The sequence below is a fragment of the Copidosoma floridanum genome, unplaced genomic scaffold (assembly GCF_036245765.1).
Source record: "Copidosoma floridanum isolate Cflo_tuat_1 unplaced genomic scaffold, Cflo_Japanese_pri ptg000034l, whole genome shotgun sequence".
Classification (NCBI taxonomy): domain Eukaryota; kingdom Metazoa; phylum Arthropoda; class Insecta; order Hymenoptera; family Encyrtidae; genus Copidosoma; species Copidosoma floridanum.
In genome coordinates, this window is record NW_028321911.1 from 2,015,150 (window position 1) to 2,041,141 (window position 25,992).

Genomic DNA, 25,992 nt, shown 5'->3' on the forward strand with positions numbered 1-25,992 from the left:
AAAAATTAAATCATAGCTTATAATATAAAACCATATAGCTTACCAAATTTTTTAACACTATTTGTAGTATTGATCACTTCGACAACAAAAAATAGATGAGAGCTTACAAACAAATTAGTATCAGTTCACTCGCAAAATTTTTTGTGTATTAACGCATTCAAAAACAAAATGCAGCAACCTTCAAGTGTTTTTTATGAGTTATAGCTGAAGATAAAATATTATTCTTTAAAATGAGAGGTTTTGGAGCTGAAAATATTAATTACAGGCCGAATTATGATGAAAATAAAGAGCGCGATGGACAAAAAAGCTAAATTTTGACAGTAAAATACAATAAATTTTGTTGAAATTAATATTTTTTATTTTTAAAAAGCTAGCATACTTGTAAAAGAAAACGTAATAATTTGCCATAGTTTTTCTTCTGGTGGTATTTTTTAATTTTTAAAGCGCTCTAAACATATTATATTTCTCAATGAAAATTAAATAAGGAAATTTAGCAGATTTGGATTCAGGAAGTCACAATACGTCTAGAAAACCTTGATTTTTGGAGGACCTCGATTGGCAGTGAAACCCACCCAGCCTCTAGACTACGTGAGGTAAAACCAGAGGTAATACTTAGAATTGCCTATATACATAAAAGGTAAGAAGGTTTTCGGTGGCTACGACAGCTAACTGATGAGTGTGTAGACACCATTTAATTGTACAAAAAATTTATCCTCTAAGCTACGCTTGCTGTAGTACAAAGCTAAGGTAAAGATGTCAAACGTTTCACAAGCTAACCATAAAAAGAAAAGTTTTTCACTAATAAATGTATATTTTGATAGCAGACCCAATTTAATGAAGGGTTTTTTTTAAAGTCACATATATATTCATTAGTCAATAACATTTATATAACTGATAACGGTATTTTTAGTTCAAAAATATTCGTATTATGATATTTCCTATACGATTACATATCAACATAATTTATTTTCACTACCGTTTTACTCATTTAATTGGTAGTAGACCCAAATTAATTTTTATACCATTTGAGAAGTCTTAATTATAACTTTATTTTGTAAAAGTATCAGATCCATCTATAATTTTTTGCTCCTGGTGAGGATAGGGGGAGGCAAAGCCCCTTACTTTGCCAGACCAGACAGAGGAAGCGATCGATCATTTTAAATAACTACCATGCTACTTCAAATTCTATACGTATACCATTATTTTGATAAAGTGAAATTGAGTATTATTTAAGATATAAATGTTACCTATTGGTACAAAGAATAAAGTAAACTGAAAAAAGTTTTGTGGAGTCAAAAGGATTTAACCCCCCCCAACACACCTTTCTCAATAACAAAAAGTGCATACATAGTAATTTTTTATTTAAAGATAAAAAAACCTATTCTCGTGTTTTCAAACAATTTTACACAAAAAAAAAAAAAAATTATTTGCTGTTCGATGATTGTATGCTTGAGAGTTGAAAAGTACTTTGGGCCCTAGAGGAAAAGATTCACTTTGCGCCTGCAATACAAGCATGCAAAGTGCTCACTTCGTGCCCGAAAGCAAGAAATAGTAGTTTTCCTACGAGTTTGAAAAGTCTCTGTTTGCGAACCGAGAGGTTTGCGGCCCGAGCCGAAGGCGAGGGACGTAACGAGGTTCGTAAAGGAGACTTTTCGAACGAGTTCCGGAAAACTGCTTTTTCGCCCGAGGAATTACCCCTCCCAAAACCACCTGAGGGCGGGATAGTACATTTCCACACGCATTCGAAAAGGCTTTATTTACGAGGCGAGAGGTTTACGGCCCAAGCTGAAGTCGAGGGTCTTAACGGGGTTCGTAAAAAAGCCTTTGCAAATCGGTGTGGATAGTATTTTTCTGCCAAATCAACTTATAATCAAACGGCAAAGGTGCTATTTAAGGTTAGAATGCGGAAAAATTACTTTTTTTACCAAGAATAAGTAAATAGTATTATAAAGTCAAATAATTATAATTTGGTACAAAAACAAATTGATAGCTTCTGAAAAATAAAAGTCTGTTCAAATGTTTGAACAATAATAATATTTATAGTAAATTGTAACTATGACTAGGATTCATGTTGAAGAAGTATTAAATTATATTCAGTCATTGTAATATATATATATATATATATATATATATATATATATATACATTTATATATATACATATACATATATTTGTGATAATGAAAATTAAATACTACTATATTTACAGTCTATACTTATTTTAAACATTAAAATGTTAAGCAATCAAAAGATTAATTTGGAACTGCAATCACCTTTGAAATAAAATAAGAAATCAACTTGCAAAATCAGTGAACGTTGAGTCTAATGGGTGTAATAATTAACATAAATAGAAAGAGTGTAAGAGTAAATAGTATCAACATTAACACATCATTTTTATAATTAACAGTATCCGTTTAATCAAACTTAATAGTAAAGCAAGCGTTAAATACATAAATTTAATTGCATTATTGATCAGTATTATATAGTATTTTAAGTAAATAGGCTGCACTGGATCATAAAGTTAATAAATTTATAAGTATAAAAAAAACTATGATACAAGAACATTGTTGACTAATAAATATATACTCACTATTTCAAACAATTATTCCAGTCATGAAATAAAATGCCAAAACCAATTATGTCAGCTGAATGCAGGCTTCACAGCAGGCAGTGCAAACAGCACGCTAAAACTGCATGAGGGCAAACAACGCAAACAGCGCGCTGAAACGGTATGAAACGAACTGAAACACCTTGCCAGCAAACTGCCCAAACAGCGCGTTTAAACGGGATGAAACGCGCCTTAGCTGATACTCATGGTATCCTTACAACCCTGGCCTGTGGCCCTGTGGGTCTGTGGGGAACTGTCGCGCCTATGTGAACAGCCTCCTAAGTTTGTGAGAGTGGAAGGATGCTGTTGCACCCATGGAGATATCTCTGTGGTTGCATCAATTAATGTAGTTCTTGATTACATGTCCGTTTTGTAACGCTTGATATGATTATTCATGAGGTAAGCACTTCTAGACTTTAATGAAACAATCTTTTTATTATATAACTGAGTTTCATATGGCAAGGAAAAACTTATTTAGAATCTGGTGACAACGAAAATGGATGTTCATATTTATTGGCCTGATGAACCAGAATAAGCCTTAAAGATTGAGATTTCTAGTTTCACTTCAGAAGAAAATATACTTGTCAAGTAAATGCACGCAGCGGTTTGCCAAAAATCTTCTACTTCTAGCCCCCACATTAATACACATGCATGGGTTGATTTCTTTTTCAATAATTCAGGCAGATAAGCCCGATTTTTGATAATAGATTTTGCATAATATTGATTATTTGGAGTGTATCATTACTGCCACTTCACCCGAATTGTTCACCACAATCTTCAATAATACAATATTAAGTTCTATGCATTATTTTGCACCCAAAATATTTTTCTAGGGCCTTAGGTCACAGAGGACTTTAGACGACCTTGAAGATCTCTTACTGTACAATTTTTCATTGAAATATGTAACTATATTTAGGTCTCTAAACACATTACAGCTAAGTCTTTGAATAAATCTATATCTTACATTTTGCATAAAAATGATACTCTAAAGTCAGAAGTAATTCTAACGGTAGCTCTGATTTCCAAGTCTATGTTAAAATGAAGTTATAAAAGTTATAAACAAAATGATACATAGACTCCTTAAGTATCTGTAAATTTTTTTTAATGACCATAATCAGCAAATATTTACTTAACATGAAGTTCCAAATTGTTTTTAAATTTCTCCTAGCATGTTCTTTGAATCTTATCAATAGAACCAGTAGTTGTTTTATTGCATTAGCATCCAATGCGTAGTAATGTGCATTCTATGTTTGAGAAATATTGGTCTTATAGCCTGATATAAACACTTAATGATGAGAGCTCTGTGCATGCTAATTATAATGGCACTATTGATATGTCCATTATCTTGTCATCCTTTATTAATTTTTTAGAATACTGCACATGCCAAATTCTCATTTTGGTTCTCAGTGTGGATACCGTCTTTGGCAATACCCCTTCACTGCTGTCTACTCGGCGGAACATTCTTCCTAGATCGTATAGCTATATATACGATCTAGGGAAAAAGTTCCAATATTGAATCCACCTAACCCAACGCTCATCTTTAAGTATACCCTCTTTAAGTAGGTATTAGGCATCCCATAAGGCAGGTGGCGTTAGCTTCTATGCAGCAGTTACTGAATCAAAAAATCCGTGGTTCAATAAATTCAATATTCCTAGAAGAGCAATAACCACAATAAACAGACTAAGGAGCAACCACACTTTACTAAATCACCAATTGTATAAATAAAAAATAGTTGACAGTGATAAATGTAAATGTGGGAGGGATCAGGACACTCCAGAACACATCTTTTGGCAATGCGAACTCTTCGAAGACGAAAGGAAAATAATGCTTTGCAGACTACATAAAACCCGGGGTCCTGGCCCCTTCTCCATAGCATCACTACTCTCCAACCTAAATATTATAACAGTACACATTATCTCAGACTTTATTGTGAACATAGACATCTACATTTAAAACATACAATAGTTTAAAATAATACAGTACTTAAAATTATCTGAGTACAGAATTTGATTGACAGTTTATAAAAATCACCACCGAACAATTAGTATATAAACAAAGCTCCTTTTCAAATACGATTTAAGAAACCCGAACTCTGTAAACCCATATAACTGAACTGTAAATTCGAAGAATGTTACTCCACGTATGTTATGTATTTTACTCGCTCTATATTCTGGCTGTGTAACATATGTTTTGTGCCAATAAAAATCACTTTAAGTAAGTACCAATGTTACCATAAAAGATCAGTAATACCATGCAAACTGACGGTGTCGATAGTAATTTTTTTAACAATGAGAAATACCAAGGAATACACACTAAAACAATAATCTTCTATTAGAAAATAATTGAAACAACGAACTTTTAATAAAAATCTCCAATTTTAACTAAAGCTCTCATACCTGTTCAAACACTTTATGTATGGCTAATTAATATCCTCGTATGTATCTCTTCGATGGCTGAGCGGTTAAGACCGTAGGATTTGCTTTTGCGCTCTGGGTTTTGAATCTGAACAAAATTTTTATATATTTCTATAAATATGCTTATTTTATAAGATTTTACATTGTAATAAAAAGAATGAAAAAACTGCTCTTGGTTAATGCCGATAAAAAACTAATGCGAGCATAAATTCAATATTATACTTTCACAATACGTACAATTTATTTTTAATGGCATTACTCAATGGAAACCGACGGGAAGGTGGCAGTATTTTCCATTAAGATAAGATACATGCAGGATAAAGAGCATATTAGAGGTGTGGGGCAGTTAGCTCACATAAAGCTAGTTCCAGTTGCCGAAAATAAATCCACACTGATCAATTAATAATTTAATAAATAATATTTACACTTGTAACAACAATAATTGTAATAAAAATTTGCTATGTACATGGATTACTTCTAGTATCTAAAAGATTTTAACTAATAAAAAGTAAATCTTACATATTTACATATATTACGCACAATAAGATCAACAAGTTTTAGATTGAAAATATGATATTACTAAAAAGGATGATTTTTGTTGGTTTTTTAGGATAGTTTGGCGTTTAATTTTTGAAGCTTAGCACATGGTTTCGATGATCTTGATGAAGAGGTATACGTTTATTACTATTTCGAGCGTCTCTAGAAATCCATTTTAAGTTACAAAAAATGTGCATTCTAACAAATAATTTAAGTATGTAATCGCGATGATCAGAACAACTACCTTGAGAAAAAAATCTTGGTATTTACTTGATACAACACTTTTAAGTTTCCAAGATCTTTATCTGGTACGTTGTAGGCTTTCTAAAACAGAGTAGTATCACTTTGATCTTTGTACGTTTGATCACTACCTACTTTAATTTTAAACACTTTTCGCGATGAAACTTTGACACAGTCTTATAAATTAAATATGCAGCTACATATTTCATAGTTGATGTTTCTAACGTTACTTGTGATTTATTGAAATCATTACTGCAGTCTATATCACAGTTTTCAGAGTCAATCCTTTCAAGTTCCTGGTCTTCCGAGTTAATAAATTCATCCAACACTCACAATCTAATTTTACTATTATTTTCATAGTCATCTGAGTTATTAGTTTTTTTTTAAGAGTATCCGAAGGATCAAACAAACATTCGACTTGATCCGGTTCGCAATTTGTTCCAGCGGGGGGACACAATAAAGTTATAACAGTAGAATGCTGGAAATTTTTATGGAATTCTAAAGCGGTTGGATGATGATTCGATCCACACAAAGCTCTCATTAAAGCGAAAAAATTTCCATTAAATCTTGATTTAATTTTCCCGTCAATAAATAATATTTATTTTCGTTTCGCAGTACCTCCTATAGCATCAAAAAACTTTTAATTGTTAAATGTAAGTTAACAAAACAATCGACAAATTTGAATTTATGACCGTCAAAAATAACAACTGTCTTTATATAGTCAATAGCTTTGCGTAAGGTTGTTTCTACTTGTGGATTGTCATTGCATAAGCTACATTTCAAAGGACTTGGATCTTTTGGATGACGCGCATTTAAACAATCAAATATGTTATTCAAAATTTGTAAAAAATTTGCTGTAGCAACACAAAAAGGGTGTTTGAATTCGCCAAGGTTCCAACCTGATAGCATTTCTCTGGAAACAGATGAGCTTAACACTTAAACTGCAAGCTTTACACTTATTTTTTCAAAATTATTAGGATCTTAGTGTCTGTCCGTCAATTTTAGTGCTGCTCTACAAGATCTTAGCCGTTCAAGGTCGCGTAATTCACGAATGTTGCTCCAAGACATTCTATCTGATTCTACCATGTAATCATTACTTATTAAATTATTTTGCCAACATTTCATTAAGTGTGAAGGTTCATACACAAAAAGAATTTTTCGACCGTGCCTCTCGATGTATGGTTTGTCATCGGTTATATTTAGCATTGTAACCGCTTTTTGATTGCTCGATCCTTGATCCGATACCATAGCGCGATTTTTATGACCCGCTTCCTCAACCGCATCAGTTACATCAAGAATAATGAATTTTAACAATTCTTCTCTTATTGGCCCACTAGAAAAGAAAAAAGCTATGGCTTGCTTCTACTTGTATGATAATCCCGATATCATGGCCACAAAAACTAAGCTCGCTATACTGTCAGATCGTCCGAATCTCCCCAAGTCCGCGAGTCCTGCTATGTAATTTTCCCGCACGTTGTACATTCTTTTTCATTTTCTGTCATGGATTTAGATTTAATTTTAATTAATTTGAAAAGGTCAGAATATATACCAGGCCTCAATGTCAATTGATTTACCCACTTTTTCATTAACGAAACGCACGGCAACGCGATTTTTTTTTCGTCACGTAAAAATTTATAGGCTTTCGGGGATTTCTAGTATAGACCTAAAGATAATAATTTTTCGTTCTCTTCCCATTGTATTCATTTATCAAAATGATTTAACTGCATTTTTATTAAAGTTACAGAATTTCCATTTACATAGTTTGAGGATTGTTGCAATATTTCACTTTTGGTTAACGGCTTTTTTTGTTTAGTAGAATCGCGTTAAATTTTTTGTTTCAAAATTTTTACATGCGTTTGGAAATCATTAACTTTTTTTTACCAGTTTTTAATTTACAACAGCATAATTATTTTTATCACGTTTTTTTAATAACAATTTTTTACTTCAAGTACGCTTTTGATTTTTACATTTTTTGTTCTCGGCAACTGGAGGGTTTTTTAACGCGATCACAATCATCAATTCTACTTGCATGCGCGCTATCATTATCAATTGAACGATGTGCAAATGAATTTTTTTTAAGGCAATTCGAGATATCACTAGTTAATGAAAAGTCATTTAAATGTGTGGAATGCGTTTCTTGCACGAGTGTACAATTAATATTTATAGGAAAAGTGCCATTCTTTAGGACTTTCTTTCCAACACCATAAGTCTGAAAATCTGAATTGGCAAAATGTACACTACAAATCCTCTTATTTTACAGTTGGTCCTCGTCCAAGCCTTGCAACTCTGCATTACCACATCTCCGAAACAATTCTTTCAAGCTATATATAAATAAAGTATAATGCATATCACTTGATAGAATGAAAAATAACTCCAAGTTGTTTTAGCGAGTCGAAACTGTAAGCATATTCTTATATTTTAAACAAGAAGCAGATATAAAAATAGAAAAATTATAAAATAAAAATAAATAAATAAAAGTACGTCTCCATATAAAATTCTTCAACACATTTCTCAAACAACAATCTCGAATATTCATTTAAAAATACATAAACCATATAGTAATTTAAAAAACGATTGGTGGCACACATGTCTTAATTAAACTTTTTTAAATATATTTAAAAATTTCGAATTAATTGAGGTGGACATATAATGCACTACATCTATATTAGTAATAGACGACGATAAATATTAGTAGTTAAACAGTAATATTGAGTCAAAATTATTTGTCAAATCATTCAAGTTGAGAACCACTTCATTGCACCAAATACCTTAGGCTGCACGATTTTTTTTCTATGGATTACTACAGGAAATATAGTATACTGTCACCCCATAATACACAAGTAAAAATGTTATTATAGTGAAAAATTTTCTTATAAGTACTTAATATCTAACTATTTTCATGCTTCGTAAATTTAGAGTGATGCAGCCCACTATACATTAATTGTCGGCTAGGTTGCCATACCTACAAGCATTATTTGACACATCGCATCAGAATCGCTGTTTTGCATTTTTTTCTGAAGCAGAAAAGGATTTTCTGTGCATTGCTAATGAATCAAATGTATCGATCACTTAATCGAGAATAAAATGTAAAAAATACCCTCATCAAAGTACACCACGTGTTTTGGTAAAAGTAAACAAGAATACACTGATATTTTTATCACAAGAATGAATCAATGTACGTAGCCCATACTGTAGTTGAAATCATAAAAATATGCTTTCAAATAAAAATTACAACTTACGAAACTTCGTCCTTAATCGGAAAACGGTAAAATGACAGGTCAGGGTTGTTCGTCGTTGAATGCATACAATTCTTGTGAGAACAACTTACTTTCAGCATCTTTGCAAATCTTACGTGCCCACTAGGGCCCTCACCGATAAAAAATTATCTCAACTTATAGTAACGAATAATTTTTTACTAAATGATAGAGTATACGTCACCTTAAAACGCGCGATAACTCATTGACTATTCGCTAATGATTAAAGGGTTATGGTTAACGAGAAAAAAACAAACATCAGCTAATTGACGCGCGAATGTGCGCCTGTTTTATTAGCGCATTGCGCAACTTTTTAAATTAAAAAAATAGAAGTCACTTGTGTTTCTACATCCCAAATGTAATATACAAAAAATATTTACACACATTTGCATTAGTTTTTTGTTGGCATTAGCCAATAGCAGTTTTTTTATTCTTATTATTACAATGTAAAATCTTATAAAATAAGTATATTTATAAAGGTATGTAAAAATTATAAAAAAATAAAGTATAGTAAAATAAGTAATATGAAAATATATACCTGCAAAAAAAAAGAAACAGCATCGTTCAAATTCGAAACCCAGAGCGCAAAAGCAAATCCTGCGGTCTTAACCACTCAGCCATCAAAGAGATACATAAGAGAAAATTTGTTGGCCATAAAGTGTTTGAGTAAGTATGAGCGCTTTAGTTAAAATTAGAGATTTTTATTCAAACTTTGCTGTTTTAATTATTTTCTAATAGAAAATTATTGTTTCAGTGTGTATTCTTTGGTATTTCTCATTGTTACAAATATTATTATCGACACCGTCAGTTCGCATGGTAATAAACGATCTTTTATAGTAACATTGGTAACTGCTGCATCGAAGCTAACGCTACCTGCCTTATGGGGGGCCTAATACAGCTGGGGAACGTAAGCTTTCAGCATGAAGAAACTGGCCGCTTTGGAGTGTTATACTTAAAGAGGATATATTCTATATTCTCTGGTAATGGTAGTTTTCATCACATTAGTGCTATCACCACCGGGGCTAATTTTCGGCCCGAGGGACCTGCACATCAGGACCTGAGAGACCACTGTACTCCGTAGGCACAGTTTATACAGTTGCGATAGAGATTAGTAGAGAGATTGCTGACTGCAATGCCACGGCTGGAGCTCACTTTTGGCCACTGTTTCGAGCGCCCCGTTGCGGCCAAACGGTCGAACCAGGTGCACATTTTTTTTTTTTATTTGAGAAGCGTGGAGGGGGTGTACCGAGTGTGTGCCTACGGATTTGCGTGGACATGGGCATGTAGGCACATACTTTAGGGACCCGTGGAAGAGGTATACTGAATATGTGCCTGCGGAGAGAGGAGAGGTGCATAGAAATGCCGACTACAGCTATATAGCTATATGACCGCATATATCGTAGTGAAAGCAAGTGGCGAGTCTTTCTCGCTATAGTTACTTTTTAAATAATGTCTTAGAAATTAAGGGGAAATAAAGAAAAAAAAGATTTTACATCTGATACTTATAAAATAAAAAATCTACTCTTTCATTTTACAATTTTTTATAATATATAAAGGCTTAAGAGAGGCTAGCCATATTATTTTTCGAAAATTAAATCATACAAATAAATGCTCACACAATTGTGAGCTCAGACTTTCAAGGCATTAATTTTTTAATTCTTTCTGTACTTTCGATTTTTTTATAGTACTGTGTATCAAAGAAAGTACATTGAAAAAATATTTAGCTTAAAATTTTTTTTGAGGTTGATAGTATGATTATAAGCACCTTAAATATATATTAATATTTTTATTTATCATAATCGCTATGAACTGTAGGCCAAGCTCCAGAGGATATCAATAAACATATGTGACTTCAGATTGTACAAGTTCCGAAGTTTGGATAGCTGAGATGGCTAGGGCTTATGCCTCCGATGACATAGTTTTGCAATTTGGGGTTCGATTCCAATTGCCGTCAGATTTTTTTTTTTTTAATATAGTTCATTATTCTGTTTTTATTTTTTATTATAACTTTTGTTTTAATTTATCAATATCGTCAACACTTTTTCGGGCACGTCAAAAAAATTTTATTTTAATACTGACTGTATTAAATAATTTATTACGTTAATAGTTTTAGTTTACAAGGCTATTTCATAATTTTATAATACCAAACAAATGATTTTTAAGGTTATGAATAAAATTTTAACGTTTTCAAACTTACAAGAAATTATAAACATCCAGTTTACGAGAGAAAATAGCCAAAGGCCCAAAAAATTGACTTTCGTTTAAATAATATAATTAAAAGTTATTACGAGCAAATTTCTTCAATAGTATTTTTTTCAATTTTTAAAAATGGGTGCTCGAAATTTTCATGCTGTCAGCTTCATTCAGCTGAATCCTAAAATTTTTTGGAACTGACATCGAACACAACAAGATTATTAATTTTTTTTCTCAGAAACCTTTTTCGTCGAATTAAGAAAATAAAAGAAAAAATAATAATAATAACAATGTTTTCTCTTACAACTGCATACCGATAGGTATTGAACCTCTTGATAACTGTAGTACGACATAACGAATTTAAAAATTAGACTAAGGAAACTTTGCACTTTGAGTTCGTTTACTTATCGCAAAGCTCTTATTATTACAGTACAATTATCTAATATTTAAACATAATTATTCTTAACTCCTACATCGTCATAAGTAATAAAAGTTGAAGTAGGCAAGAAGGTCCAGCATGAATAGCGTGTATGATCAGCGACAGCCCAAATTTTTAATTTTTTTTTCTACTTTTTTTTATCAACTATGAAAGTAAAGAAATTAATATTTGAAACTATTTCAAAAATGAAAAAAAAAAAAAAGTAATAAAAAAGTAATGCGCGTTACGCGCATTTGCTTAGTAAAATTCTTGTTAAACGTTTCCGTTTGATTTACAAATACTTTAAAAAAGGAAAAAAAATCAATTCATAAAAACGAAAGTCAGCTTGACGTGTGCGTTTATGCAGCACAGCAGAGATTAGTAGAGAGATTGCTGACTGCAATGCTACGGCGTGAGTTCACTTTTGGCCACTGTTTCGAGCGCTCCGTCGTGGCCAAGCGGTCGAACCAGGCACACATATTTTTTTTTTTATTTGAGAAGCGTGGAAGGGGTATACCGAGTGTGTGCCTACGGAGAGAGGAGTGGTGTGTGGTGCATGGAAATGCCGACTACAGCTATATAACTATATATACCCGCGTAAATCATAGCGAAAGAAAGCGACGAGTCTTTCTCGCTATCTTCTTTCACTAACTTCTTAAATAAGGTCTTAGAAATTAAGGGGAAATAGAGAAGAAAAAAAGATTTCACATCTAATATTTGTAAAATAAAAAAACCTATTTTAATTTACAATTCTCTATAACATATGAAAGTTTAAGAGAGGCTAGCCATATTATTTTTCGAAAATTAAATCATACAAATAAATGTTTACGCAATTGGAAGCTCAGACTTTCAAGGCATTTATTTTTTAGTTCTTCTTATACTTTGGATTTTCGTTTAGTACTGCGTATCAAAGTACGTTGAAAAAATATTTAGCTTGAAATATTTTTTGAGGTTGATAGTATGGCTGTAAGCACCTTAAATATAAATTATTATTTTTACTTATCATAATCGCTATGAACAGTAGGCCAAGCTCCGGAGGGTATCAATGAACATATGTGACTTTAGGTTATATAGGGTCCGAAGTTTGAATAGATGAGATGGCTAGGGCTTATGCCTTCGACGGCATATTTTGGCGATTTGGGGTTCAATTCTGATTGCCCTTGGATTTTTTTTTTTTTTTTTTTAATATAATTCAGTATTCTATTTCAATTTATTGCAACTTTCATTTTAATTTATGAATATTGTCAACATTTTTTTTTCAGGCACGTTAAAAAAATTTTATTTTTAATACTGTGTCACGTACATAGAATCCTACGCAACAACTGACTATTAAATAATTTATTACGTTATTAGTTATAGCTGGCAAGGCTAATTCATAATTTTAAAGGTAATAATTTGAATGATAGTTACATTGATAACTAACTAAATACTTGGTAGATCATATAAATCTTTATGTGCGTATTCGTATGCTTGCATGTGTGTGATCTCAGACTTTTTGACCGATGTCAATGATTCAGGACTCAGAATGATTACTTTTTCATATTGTTACGATGGCTTGGGAAAAACAATCGTCATAGCTTTTTAAGGTTGTCATACCTCTTGACGATTTCTTGATTTCTTTAAGCAGATTGTTGTATTATTCAGGTGAAAAAAATATTCTTATACATATTTTAGTTTTACTTAGGGAAAATTCAAACAATTACATTTTTTTTAATCTCTCCATACATTACACAGTTTTATTTTGAACAATACAACAATTTTTTTTCTTTCGATTCATGCATTCAAAATTAGTATTTCAATAAGATTGATAGAACAATTCCCTAATTTGTAATTTTAATTAAATTTCTAACAAGATCTTATTTCATACAGTACGAAAAAACCACAGTTTCTATTTTCGCACACTCCATAAGAGTTTTTTTTGTAGGATAATTTTACTTTAATGTGATAAATATTATGATTTCATTGACAGGTTTTACACATCTGAGCTTCTAATTTATATATGTACATTTTAATATTTACTGTAGCAAAAAAAAATAAATGTAGTTTGGTTTGTTCTTAAATATCTTATACGATTGTTTCATTACTTTAGATTGCAATAAATGACTAAAACTTTCAATTTGCTACTCAACATAATTTAATATTGTTGAATAAATTTCTACCTGCAGAGAAAATACTGAAACATTTAACGATAGCAAGGCTCATTTATAATTTTATGATACCAAACAAATGATTTTTAAGGTTATGAATAAAATTTAAATGGTTTCAAACTTCCCAAAAATTATAAACATGCAGTTTACAAGAGACAATAGCCAGAGGCCCAAAAAATTTACTTTCGTTTTAATAATTTCCTGAACAATTATTACCAGTAAATTTCTACAATAATATTTTTTCAATCAAAAAAAATGGGTGCTTAATATTTTTATGCTGTCAGCACATAAATATTAAAATTATATCAAATCCTACAATCTAAATTGCACCAGTGGCTTTGATAAATTCATGCAAACTTTAGATATTATTAAAATTGATACAACAATTTCCTTATTTGTAATATCAATTTAATTTTCGAAATAATTTTATTCTATAGAGCCCGAATTGCTTAATTTTTATTTTTTTTCTTTCCATAAAGTTTTTAGATCTTTTATTTTTTTTTTAATCAAATAATAATTTAATTTTAATTTAATAAATACTATGCTTTCCTTAACAAATTTAACTAGTCTAACGTTTTAATTTATATGTACTTTTGAACGCATATTTGAATATTTTTTCGATTTTTTTTATTGCTGAGAAAGCAGTAATATGTTTCTTGGTAGCGATTTAAAGTGTTAGATAATTGTGTGAATTCTTTCCAAATTTTGCACTGAAAATTTGTTTATTGGTAACATTATACCCTATAATAAAAGAAATTATGTGAAACAATAAGCTTAGATTCTTTTTTTTAATATAGAAATTTGTATAAAAAAATTAAAATTTTCGATTAACAAGTCATTGGAAGCTATTGAGAAATACAGAGTAAAAGCGGAGTGCTTTCTGGCGTATAATCACATAAATGAAGCAATAATTTGTATTGATATAGTAGATCCTCCGTATGATGTGGTAATACGCTTTTCTATTATTAATAAATGTTGTAATAATTATTCAACAACGTGGTCAGTAAGTGACCTATGTTACATAGAGATTGACCACAGTGTTATTAAGTAATGCTTGATTAATTTATGCATATAAACATACATACTTCTATTGCCATCTTGAAGTTAAAGGAAAAAAAATTACTCAAAGAAACCCTTTTTTTCCTCTTGATTTAAAAAAGCTCTTTCATGTCTTCTACTCTGAAAAGACTATTTCCTGCGCTGACCCACCGACATTATTCAGCGATTCAAAAAATTGTAAGACTAATAAAAAAAATTAAACCACATCCTAAATTATGAATCAAAATCGGGCCTTACTTTAAACAAACAAATTTTTAGTGCAAAATCTTCAAAAATCCACTCAGTTTTCTGACACTCTAAAAAGCTATCGTTAAATGTTTCAGTATTTTCTCTGCAGGTAGAAATTTATTCAACAATATTAAATTATGTTGAGTAGCAAATTGAAAGTTTTAGTCATTTATTGCAATCTAAAGTAATGAAACAATCGTATAAGATATTTAAGAACAAACCAAACTACATTTATTTTTTTTTGCTACAGTAAATATTAAAATGTACATATATAAATTAGAAGCTCAGATGTGTAAAACCTGTCAATGAAATCATAATATTTATCACATTAAAGTAAAATTATCCTACAAAAAAAACTCTTATGGAGTGTGCGAAAATAGAAACTGTGGTTTTTTCGTACTGTATGAAATAAGATCTTGTTAGAAATTTAATTAAAATTACAAATTAGGGAATTGTTCTATCAATCTTATTGAAATACTAATTTTGAATGCATGAATCGAAAGAAAAAAAATTGTTGTATTGTTCAAAATAAAACTGTGTAATGTATGGAGAGATTAAAAAAAATGTAATTGTTTGAATTTTCCCTAAGTAAAACTAAAATATGTATAAGAATATTTTTTTCACCTGAATAATACAACAATCTGCTTAAAGAAATCAAGAAATCGTCAAGAGGTATGACAACCTTAAAAAGCTATGACGATTGTTTTTCCCAAGCCATCATAACAATATGAAAAAGTAATCATTCTGAGTCCTGAATCATTGACATCGGTCAAAAAGTCTGAGATCACACACATGCAAGCATACGAATACGCACATAAAGATTTATATGATCTACCAAGTATTTAGTTAGTTATCAATGTAACTATCATTCAAATTATTACCTTTAAAATTATGAATTAGCCTTGCCAGCTATAACTAATAACGTAATAAATTATTTAATAGTCAGTTGTTGCGTAGGATTCTATGTACGTGACACAGTATTAAAAATAAAATTTTTTTAACGTGCCTGAAAAAAAAATGTTGACAATATTCATAAATTAAAATGAAAGTTGCAATAAATTGAAATAGAATACTGAATTATATTAAAAAAAAAAAAAAAAAAATCCAAGGGCAATCAGAATTGAACCCCAAATCGCCAAAATATGCCGTCGAAGGCATAAGCCCTAGCCATCTCATCTATTCAAACTTCGGACCCTATATAACCTAAAGTCACATATGTTCATTGATACCCTCCGGAGCTTGGCCTACTGTTCATAGCGATTATGATAAGTAAAAATAATAATTTATATTTAAGGTGCTTACAGCCATACTATCAACCTCAAAAAATATTTCAAGCTAAATATTTTTTCAACGTACTTTGATACGCAGTACTAAACGAAAATCCAAAGTATAAGAAGAACTAAAAAATAAATGCCTTGAAAGTCTGAGCTTCCAATTGCGTAAACATTTATTTGTATGATTTAATTTTCGAAAAATAATATGGCTAGCCTCTCTTAAACTTTCATATGTTATAGAGAATTGTAAATTAAAATAGGTTTTTTTATTTTACAAATATTAGATGTGAAATCTTTTTTTCTTCTCTATTTCCCCTTAATTTCTAAGACCTTATTTAAGAAGTTAGTGAAAGAAGATAGCGAGAAAGACTCGTCGCTTTCTTTCGCTATGATTTACGCGGGTATATATAGTTATATAGCTGTAGTCGGCATTTCCATGCACCACACACCACTCCTCTCTCCGTAGGCACACACTCGGTATACCCCTTCCACGCGTCTCCAAAGTATGTGCCTACATACCCATTTCTACGCGAATCCGTAGGCACACACTCGGTATACCCTCTCCACGCTTCTCAAATAAAAAAAAAAATATGTGTGCCTGGTTCGACCGCTTGGCCGCGACGGGGCGCTCGAAACAGTGGCCAAAAGTGAACTTGCGCCGTAGCATTGCAGTCAGCAATCTCTCTACTAATCTCTGCAGCACAGCTCTACACAGCTGTAGATTTTATTTAAACGGATTTGTTTTTCATTTATAAAAAAATTGTATTACCTGAAAGAAAAATCCAACATTTAATCATGCGAGAAAGTCTCGCGCTCTAAGCGCGATTACTCAGTGCGAATCATTGTGCTTTCTTATACAACTACATATCAATAGGTATTGAACCTCTTGGTAACTGTAGTACCACATTACGAATCTAAAAAATAAAACAAGAAAATTATGCACCTCAAGCTCGTTTATTCGTCGCAAAGTTCCTATGATTAAAGTATAATTATCTAACATCAAAACATAATTATTATTAACTCCTACAATGTCATAAGAGCTAAAAGTTGGATTAGGTAAAAAGGTCAAGCATGGAAAGCCTGTATGATCAGAAAAAGCCCAAATTTTAGTTTTTTTTACTATTTTTTTTCTTCTTTTTTTTCTTATCAAATATGAAAGAAAAAAAATTAAATTTTAAAACTGTTTTAAGATTAAAAAAAAAAATTTTAAAAGAAACTCACGTTACATTGACATAATTTCTGTTAGGTAAAGTTACATAGTCCCTAAAAAGTGATTATTTTAATTAATTACAATATAGTTTACATCGGGCTTAATGTATTAAATACATTAGTGAACATGATATTATTATGAAACGCTTCGTATTCTAGTATTTGTTAGAAGAGTGAAGACGGTCACTGCTCTAGTTGGCTATTTCTTGCAACGCTGGCTGGATACCGTACAACTTCTTCTTCCCCCATGTGTAATCTAGAAAAAATGTTTATAATAATCTCTAGGATTGCAATATGGTTAAGTAAGTGTTAATAAAAAATTTGAAAAGAGATTACAGCGCTTGTATAACTCTATACCACACTCCAACAAAACAGTCTTAATACAACATCAGACGAAACCACGAGGGCGAATTTCATAGACTGACTAACGAAATAATACAAAAAGGTTATTATGTTTGACTTTCTTGTGGCGCACAAGATATACATAAACTAAAATCACTGTTCATATCAACTTAAAAAACATTCACAGAACCATAAATAAATTTAATTAATTGAAATAAAAATTTTTGTAGATTCAGCATGGTAAGAATACCCCGTTATCCAGACAGCGTTAAAAAAATTGTCGATTCGAGCGCTGGCTATCTTTATGCACATTCACTGCGAATTACTGAATAATATAATAATAAATTACATTATAATAGAATATATTATATGCTTGGTAAGTACCGCTGCCAGTGACATCTGTCAGTAGTTGCGACAGTTAAGTGGTAGAAACAAAAAATTTGTTTGTTAACCATAAAAAAGCGAACAGTTTGTTTTAAATATACATAATTATTGACGTAGCTTATGTCTTTAACTATCCATTCCGGAGCCGGGCTGCGGAAAATAGGCATGACCTAGCGTGGAGGCTCACCCTTCCATGTTAGTCGCACAGCCAAGCGCCAAATACCATTATTTAAGCAACTTTAACGATAGGTCAGAGGTTGGAACTTTAGTCAGAGCCGTCTTTTAAAATGATGGGGCCCTGGGCCATAGTGGTTAGGGGGCCCCTGTAAGGGCAGTAATTTACTCCTGTCAAAGATAATAGATGAAATCTTCCCGAAATTCAACAATTATTTATTTGATTTCGTCGAAGTTCAAATAATGTGATAAAAAATAATTACACCAAACATTTTTATTCAAATTACATTACATTTAATTATTTCAAAATTTCAGTTTGATAAGGAAATGTGTTACTTTTTCAGTAATTTAACATTAAAAAATCAATTTTTTGCCTTTAAAAAAACTAATTCACTGTACATTATATGAAAAGATATTCAGCAACTGGGGCGCTTTATTCAGTTAAATAATACATCTAATATTCGAATGAAAGTTAGATGAAATATCGAATCCGCAGTACTAACTTTATATCACCGATAACCATCCAGCACACGTTACACTGCAGATGGTAAAGTAGAGTTGGTACTGCGGAATCGAGATTCCTTGAAAATTTCATTCGACCATTCGATATATGAATAAAGCCCTTGGAACGACTACGAATCCATGAGTTGAGTGCCACTGTAGCAAACTGAAGTGAGATTATAACCTTATATTCTTTGCTGTGATTGTTGTCAAAACATTTCGTATCGTGAGGACGTGAAACATAGCCTCGGTAGAACGTTAGAAGTTAGAACAGAAAGATCAGCTTTGCAAAAGTAAGCATTAACCTGTAAGATAAACTCCATACGCAGTCTTCAGAAAACTCATCGCAATTACTTGTACACTATGAAGCGTTCTTATTTGAGTGGTGCTGCAAAAAAGCGAAAAGCCAAACAAGAATGTGAAAAAATATCTAAACTTGCAAAAATAACTACATTCTTAGATGCTCATCATACAAACAATTCAAGCGCTTCTGCCGATCACTCAGTAAATACGTGCAACGCTATTTGCAAGGATCAGGCTGCGAAATTACAAGCTGTAAGTGAGCTATGCGATGTCTCTGTCATTGGTAAGTCTACAGGAATAAACATTTTTGTGAATCATACTTTAATTAATCAAACAATCTTTTGATTAATACAGAAAATAATTCGACTATTGGGAATATGGAAAGTATAAATGATAGTTCAGATTTACAAGTACAAGATGAACAATTGCAGAGTCTCGAAAAGGATGACAGTAGTATACCGGGTAAATATGAATATTTAGTTTGCATTGTGACGTACGATAAAAGAAAACCAGTATGTTACACCACGGGGGAAAAAGTACGAGAAATTGTTACCTCGGGGTGAGGGTGGTAAACACCCCGGAAATGATGTATTTTTGCCCCGAGTGTAGCGTATACGATTTTCTATCATACGGGGGCAAAAGTACGTGCACTGTTAGATAAGTCATAATAATGTAAATTGTGATATTCATATATGTATACAAAAAAAACACCTTGATTTCACGTACATACTTTGTGCATATATACGTTTAGCATCGTATTTAAGGTTATGGTTTTTGTTTACAAGCAAATTTTTTGATCCCGTCAGCTGGCTAGCCTGATTTGGCTACCGCTCCTCTTGCTACCGGCGCACTTTTGTATATCTATCTATTTATGCGAAGTAGAATGTAGAGTAAATTGTGTGCATACCAGCAGAGATAAGAAGTCTTGCTGAAGGGGATCTCAGGGACAAAAGTTCGTACTTTTGTCCAGGATATGATAAAAAATAATTCTAATGCATTATATTAAATGATTTGAGTGTAAGTTTAGAAGATCATTCAGATTATTAAATTATTTTTAAATTAGTTTTTTGAAAATCAATAACTTGATTAAAAAGTATTAGCTAATTAAACAATAAAGAATCCATATAAATAAAATGACTGACCAAAAAGCTTGTACGCCGGTGTTTGAGTCTTGGATGTTTGAGATTTCAGATAAAATTTTTAGTAAACACAGATGATATTTCACGTTTAATTTGTACCAGATAAATATAATAACACAAAAAAATACTTGTCTATTACAAATAAACATTGAAAAAATAATAAAACCGAAACGTTTTAAAAAGTATATTAAATTCTTTAGGATATAAGTTTTGTAAGGTAAAAATTTTTATGAATATAATAGTTTTTTTGACATTTAAGTCATCAAAATATGCACTTTGACTGATACAAAAGTAAAATTAAAAAAAACTTACAATAAATATTTATCTATGTAAATAAAAAAATTAGTAAATTACATCTATATTTGTACAAAAATCAACTTTTTTTTTGCATTTAACAGTTTCAACACTCATAGAAGAGGCTAACCTGAAAACTCCAGAGATTTTTTATTCATCAGACCCAGCATTATGGGGAAAAATAGATAATGATCTACAATTGTATTGGTTACGAAAAGGGCCAAGCTTATGCAACAATAAAAATGGCGATTTTACCAAATCTGCTCAGACGTATCAAGATGGACAGAAAAAAAGTCAAAACTTTTAATAGATCATTATTTCAAATGAAATTACACAATGGCGAAGTAGTAGAACGTGAATGGCTTTTATATTCACCATCGACTGGGTTCGTATTCTGTTTTGTATGTCGTCTTTTTTCTTCAGAACAATATAAATTTACAAGTCAAGGTTTTTGTGACTGGAAGCATCCAAACCGTATTGCAGAACATGAGCAAAGTCAAAATCATAGAAAAAGTTTAACAATCTACTGTCAAAGAAAAAATGGATTAAACTTAATTGATACGCAGTTAACAGTACAATACGAAGACCAGAAAAAATATTGGATAAAAGTTTTAAAAAGAATTACTGACGTTATCAAGTTTCTTGCCTGTAGAGGTCTTGCTTTTAGAGGTGATAACCAAATATTCGGATCAAAGCATAATGGAAATTATTTAGGAATCTTGGAACTGTTGAGCGAATATGATACTTTTTTAAAAGAGCATATTAGTTGTCACGGAAACAAAGGTCGCGGTGTAACATCATACCTATCAGCAAACATATGCGAAGAATTCATAGAATTATTGGGAAAGAATGTTTTGAAATCTATAATCGAAGAACTCAAAAAATCAAAATATTACTCGATATCTGTTGATTCAACTCCAGATATCACCCATACCGATCAACTAACTTTTACAGTCCGTTATGTAATAGACACAGGTCCTGTTGAACGTTTTTTAACATTCATTCCAATTGAAGGACACGGGGCAGAGTATTTAAATACTGTATTAGTCGATTTTTTAGAAAAAAATGATTTGAACATTAAGGATTGTAGAGGACAGTCTTACGACAACGCGTCGAAAATGTCCGGTCGATATTCAGGATTACAAGCTAGGATAAAGCAATTGAATAAATACGCCGAGTATATTCCTTGTGCTGCACACTCGCTAAATTTAGTCGGTGTAAAAGCAGCTGAATGCGTGCAACCTGTAGTTGCGTATTTCATGTTTGTACAGAAACTTTATACGTTTTTTTCTTTGTCAACCCACAGATGGCGAATTTTATTAGTTGAATTAGGAGCAGAAGATCTAGTTTTAAAAGCATTATCTGCAACAAGATGGTCAGCCCGGGCTGATGCTATTACTGCACTTCGTAAAGGTTATACGAATATTATGAAAGCTCTTAATAAAATATCAAACGATACTACTATGTCTAGTGAAGCAAGACACGAGGCTCAATCATTACTTAAGAAGATGTTAAATTTACAAACTTTATTTTTGACGGTAGTATGGTTTGACATTCTGACTCGTATCAACGACACAAATAAAATTTTGCAAAAACAAAATTTAGATTTACACGTCGCTTTCAATTTATTAAAGTCATTAGAATCATACATATCCAGTTTAAGAGAAAATTTCTCAATTTGCTTAGAAAAAGCAAAAAATATAATTGATGATTTTGAAATACCTCAGCAAAGGATAAAAAAAGGAGTATAAAACTCATGCAACAAGAAGGACTCAGTAAAGGGATCAATTTTAGTTATGAAGAAAAATTAAAAATTGAAATTTTTTTACCTTTGATTGATACTTTAATAAATCAGTTAAAAACAAGACAAGAGGCTTATAAGAAATTAAACGACAAATTCACTTTTTTTACAGTTTCACAAAACATGAATTATAATGAAATAGAAGAATCGTGTACAAATTTAGCTAATTCATACGAAGATGACATATGTAAAGAAGTTTTAATTTTCGAATGCATGCATTTTAAAAGCTATCTTTGTGAAGTTAAGAAATCTGAAGAAACGATTTCCATACCTGACTTATATTTATTAATAAAAAAGGATCTACTAATGTCAACTTTTCCGAATATTGAAATATGCTTGAGAATTTACTTAACTCTAATGATCTCTGTCTGTACTGATGAGCGATCCTTTTCAAAACTAAAATTGTTAAAAAATTTTCTCCGAAATTCTATGACACAATCAAGACTTAACTATTTATCAATTTTAAGTTTGGAATCAGAATTTTTACAAGCCTTAAGTTTTGAAGAATTGATATCAGATTTTGCTGCTAAAAAATCGAGACAAAAGTTGTAACAATAATTTTTTATTTTTCTCGCTGTAATGAAATAAAGTTTGACAGTATGAATTTACGGTAATTGAGGTTGTTCTTAAATAATAATTTCTATTCGAATACAAAATAAATACCAAAAAAAATATGCTAAGACTTGGGGCCCCTACTTCCAGTCCAGTAAGCTGGGGCCCTGGGCCCGGGCCCCGTAGGCCCATGCCTAAAGACGGCTCTGACTTTAGTAAGTTGTTCACTACCTATTGAAGAATATGATCCTATAAAAAAATAGCACGACTGCACCACAACGTTTTTAGGGCCATTTTACAAAAGTGCTTTTTTTGCATTAAGCTGCGGTTTGCAAAAATAAAATTTGTACAAGTATTTTTCCAATCTTGCTATAATTGTATAGTACTTAGCAAACATAAACGCTGTAACCTATTAAAATTGTAACTCTTAATCTTTATAGAACAAAAGTTATAAATTTTTGAAATTTTGAGCGAAATCTAACGTATTTTACAATTTGCGATGTCACTGATGGACCAATCGTGTTTATCCACAGCTTATTTTTTCCATCGCCTCAGCTTATTAGAAGCTTTTTTTTTAAACTCAATTTTAAAATCGGTGTCGGACGATCTCCGACGGTGTAAGACGGTTACTTCAATTTTCTAAACGTCTAATTGTAACATCCTTCAAGATAAGTAAAAATCGGTCCCAGCGTTGTTTTTGTATCGTTGATTGCCCTTACACCGATAAAAAATTTCGAGTTGATGTTTTACAGTTTTCCTAGGAGATGGTATGAAAATGAGTGAAAAAAATGGATTATTGTGCGTCGCACGGATCCGTGCGTCGCATAACGTATAACCTTTATACAATAAACTTACCTCAATCGTAACATTATAATTATACGTTTTATTTTGTTTACACGCAGCTCCAGGAGTTTCTCTTGTGACCCGGTCCTTTAAATATTGCCCATCGTCTTCTCATTACTCTTCAATAACATTACCTACGTGATAGTTTCCAACTAGTTTTTTACCCTTTTACAATGTTTTCTTTTCAAAACCTTTTGTTTTCACTACTTGAGAACCAATACCAATAGTTATGACCATATCCAAAGTAGAACAACATGAAATATTCTTAATTAATTAAACATAAAAGTTACTTGATCATAACTAGTGGTACAGCAATACACCATTCCTCGTTTCTACCACCCAAGTATTTGAATGTGAATCCGCGAGATAGCTATCGGCACCAGAGATACTTGCCAAGCATATAAACATCCTTTGATGTTGCTTAGCCGTGCACACTTAATTTAAATGAAATATGTCAACAGGCCGATTCAAGCCCATATCCAAGCAAAGAAGTATGAGAATATACAGGTCAGTGCCATTTGTGTCGCTAATGCCATCTGTAACAGCTCATTTACATATCCTACAAAATCAGCTAATAATTAGTGATGGAATATTATGCTTGTTTGCAGCACAATATCACTGTAGCATCGAAATCATCCTTGATAGATACAAAAAGCCATGAACTCGTTGCTCCGTACAGCCAACTATTCATTGAACAAGCGCCACATGGTGGTACGTGAGTCTCTACAGCAACATCTCACCATTGCCGTCATGGAAATGCAGAGCGCTCCTGGTGTGTTGGAAGCACAGCCTGTCGAAATATGCGATGAAGCTTTGGCTCTGTGCTCTTGTCTCGAGGCCATCTTTCTACATGGGCTGAAGGATAGCTTACTGAATCGAGTCACTGAAGCTATCAGTGGCCCGGATTACGATGCCATGCCTCAGCCCAGCTTTTGGGGACCGCTGCTTGTCATCTCTCACCGGCAGATCATCAATCAGATACAAGGACACAGTCAGGTTAGAGCTCCAATAATAAAAAATATGTCTTATGTTCTCTTGAACCGAAGTACAGTACTCTAACAAAACATATCTCGTATTTAGTCGTGTTATATTGACAACGAGTACATCTCAGATAGTGCTGCCAATGCTGGAGCTTAATACCAAATTTGCCAGTCTGACAACATTACATTTTATGGGAATGGCTCCACTTTCATTAATTACAAATCTGTTTTCATGTTATAATTTATGGAATCGGTACTTCTTACACAACATTGATATACTTTATCGAATTCAAATTAATTTGAAGTGATTACTACATTCTTTTCGTTACATATTCTAAATTAATCCCATACTATAGCTAGGCACGGCTAGTCAACTCATTAGATGTGCCACATATATATAGGTATAGCGAATACATATTATTTACCTGAAGAGCCCTGTGACTCTTGTTTTTATTGTTCTTCTACTGATTTTTTTTCTCTTGAATAAATTTTTTCTAGTAAACTATTATAATATCCTGTTATAAGTACTGTTGCTATAAACTACCACATGAAACTAGAATTGTAGTTAATTAAAATGAAACCGTTCTCATAAGATTCAATACTTTTACGCCGGCCAATCTGGTACTGAACTCTGACATTAGCGGTGCCATCGGCACCTGAGACGTGTTTGTAGTTAATATATGATTTCTTAGGATTCCCTTGACTGATATACTTTTTTTCATTAAAAAAATTTTTTTATTTTTTTTATTTTATTTCTTTAGATTTTTGTCACAGCTAAAAAAATTAATTTTAAAGCACATAAACTTGTGTCTTGTCTTTTATCATGTCAGTTTTATTAGAATCGGTCACGATATCTGTTAGCGATCTCGCGAACTATGGAGGAATGGCTTTTCGAAACTTATTGTCAGACCGAAAGTGAAGTGAAAAATGTACATACAGTAATAAATTTTTAAGAAGACTTTCCTCTTACATTTATTTCATGTATTTACTATGAATATTCGAGCATCACTATCTGAGTCGATAAGCCAACATTCAACGAAAATACAAGGCTGACGGGATAGTGTTGCGGGCTCTTCGCAAAAAAAGGAGCGTGACAGG

General features: G+C 31.8%; 1 protein-coding gene across 3 annotated transcripts in view; it reads left to right on the forward strand.

Annotated features, from left to right (window-relative positions):
* Positions 1-2,902: 2,902 nt before the first annotated feature.
* Plekhm1 (Pleckstrin homology and RUN domain containing M1) overlaps positions 2,903-25,992 on the forward strand; it is a 205,133-nt gene continuing 182,043 nt past the window's right edge. For 2 of the 3 annotated variants that reach the window (XM_089597588.1, XM_014353268.2), the window contains exons 1-3: positions 2,903-3,006; positions 24,376-24,421; positions 24,523-24,910. In XM_089597588.1, the coding sequence (XP_089453714.1) occupies positions 24,572-24,910 (339 nt within the window). In that variant the 5' untranslated portion in view covers positions 2,903-3,006; positions 24,376-24,421; positions 24,523-24,571. The remainder of the gene's footprint in view (positions 3,007-24,375; positions 24,422-24,522; positions 24,911-25,992) is intronic. The other variant, XM_014353269.2, reaches the window with a different exon arrangement.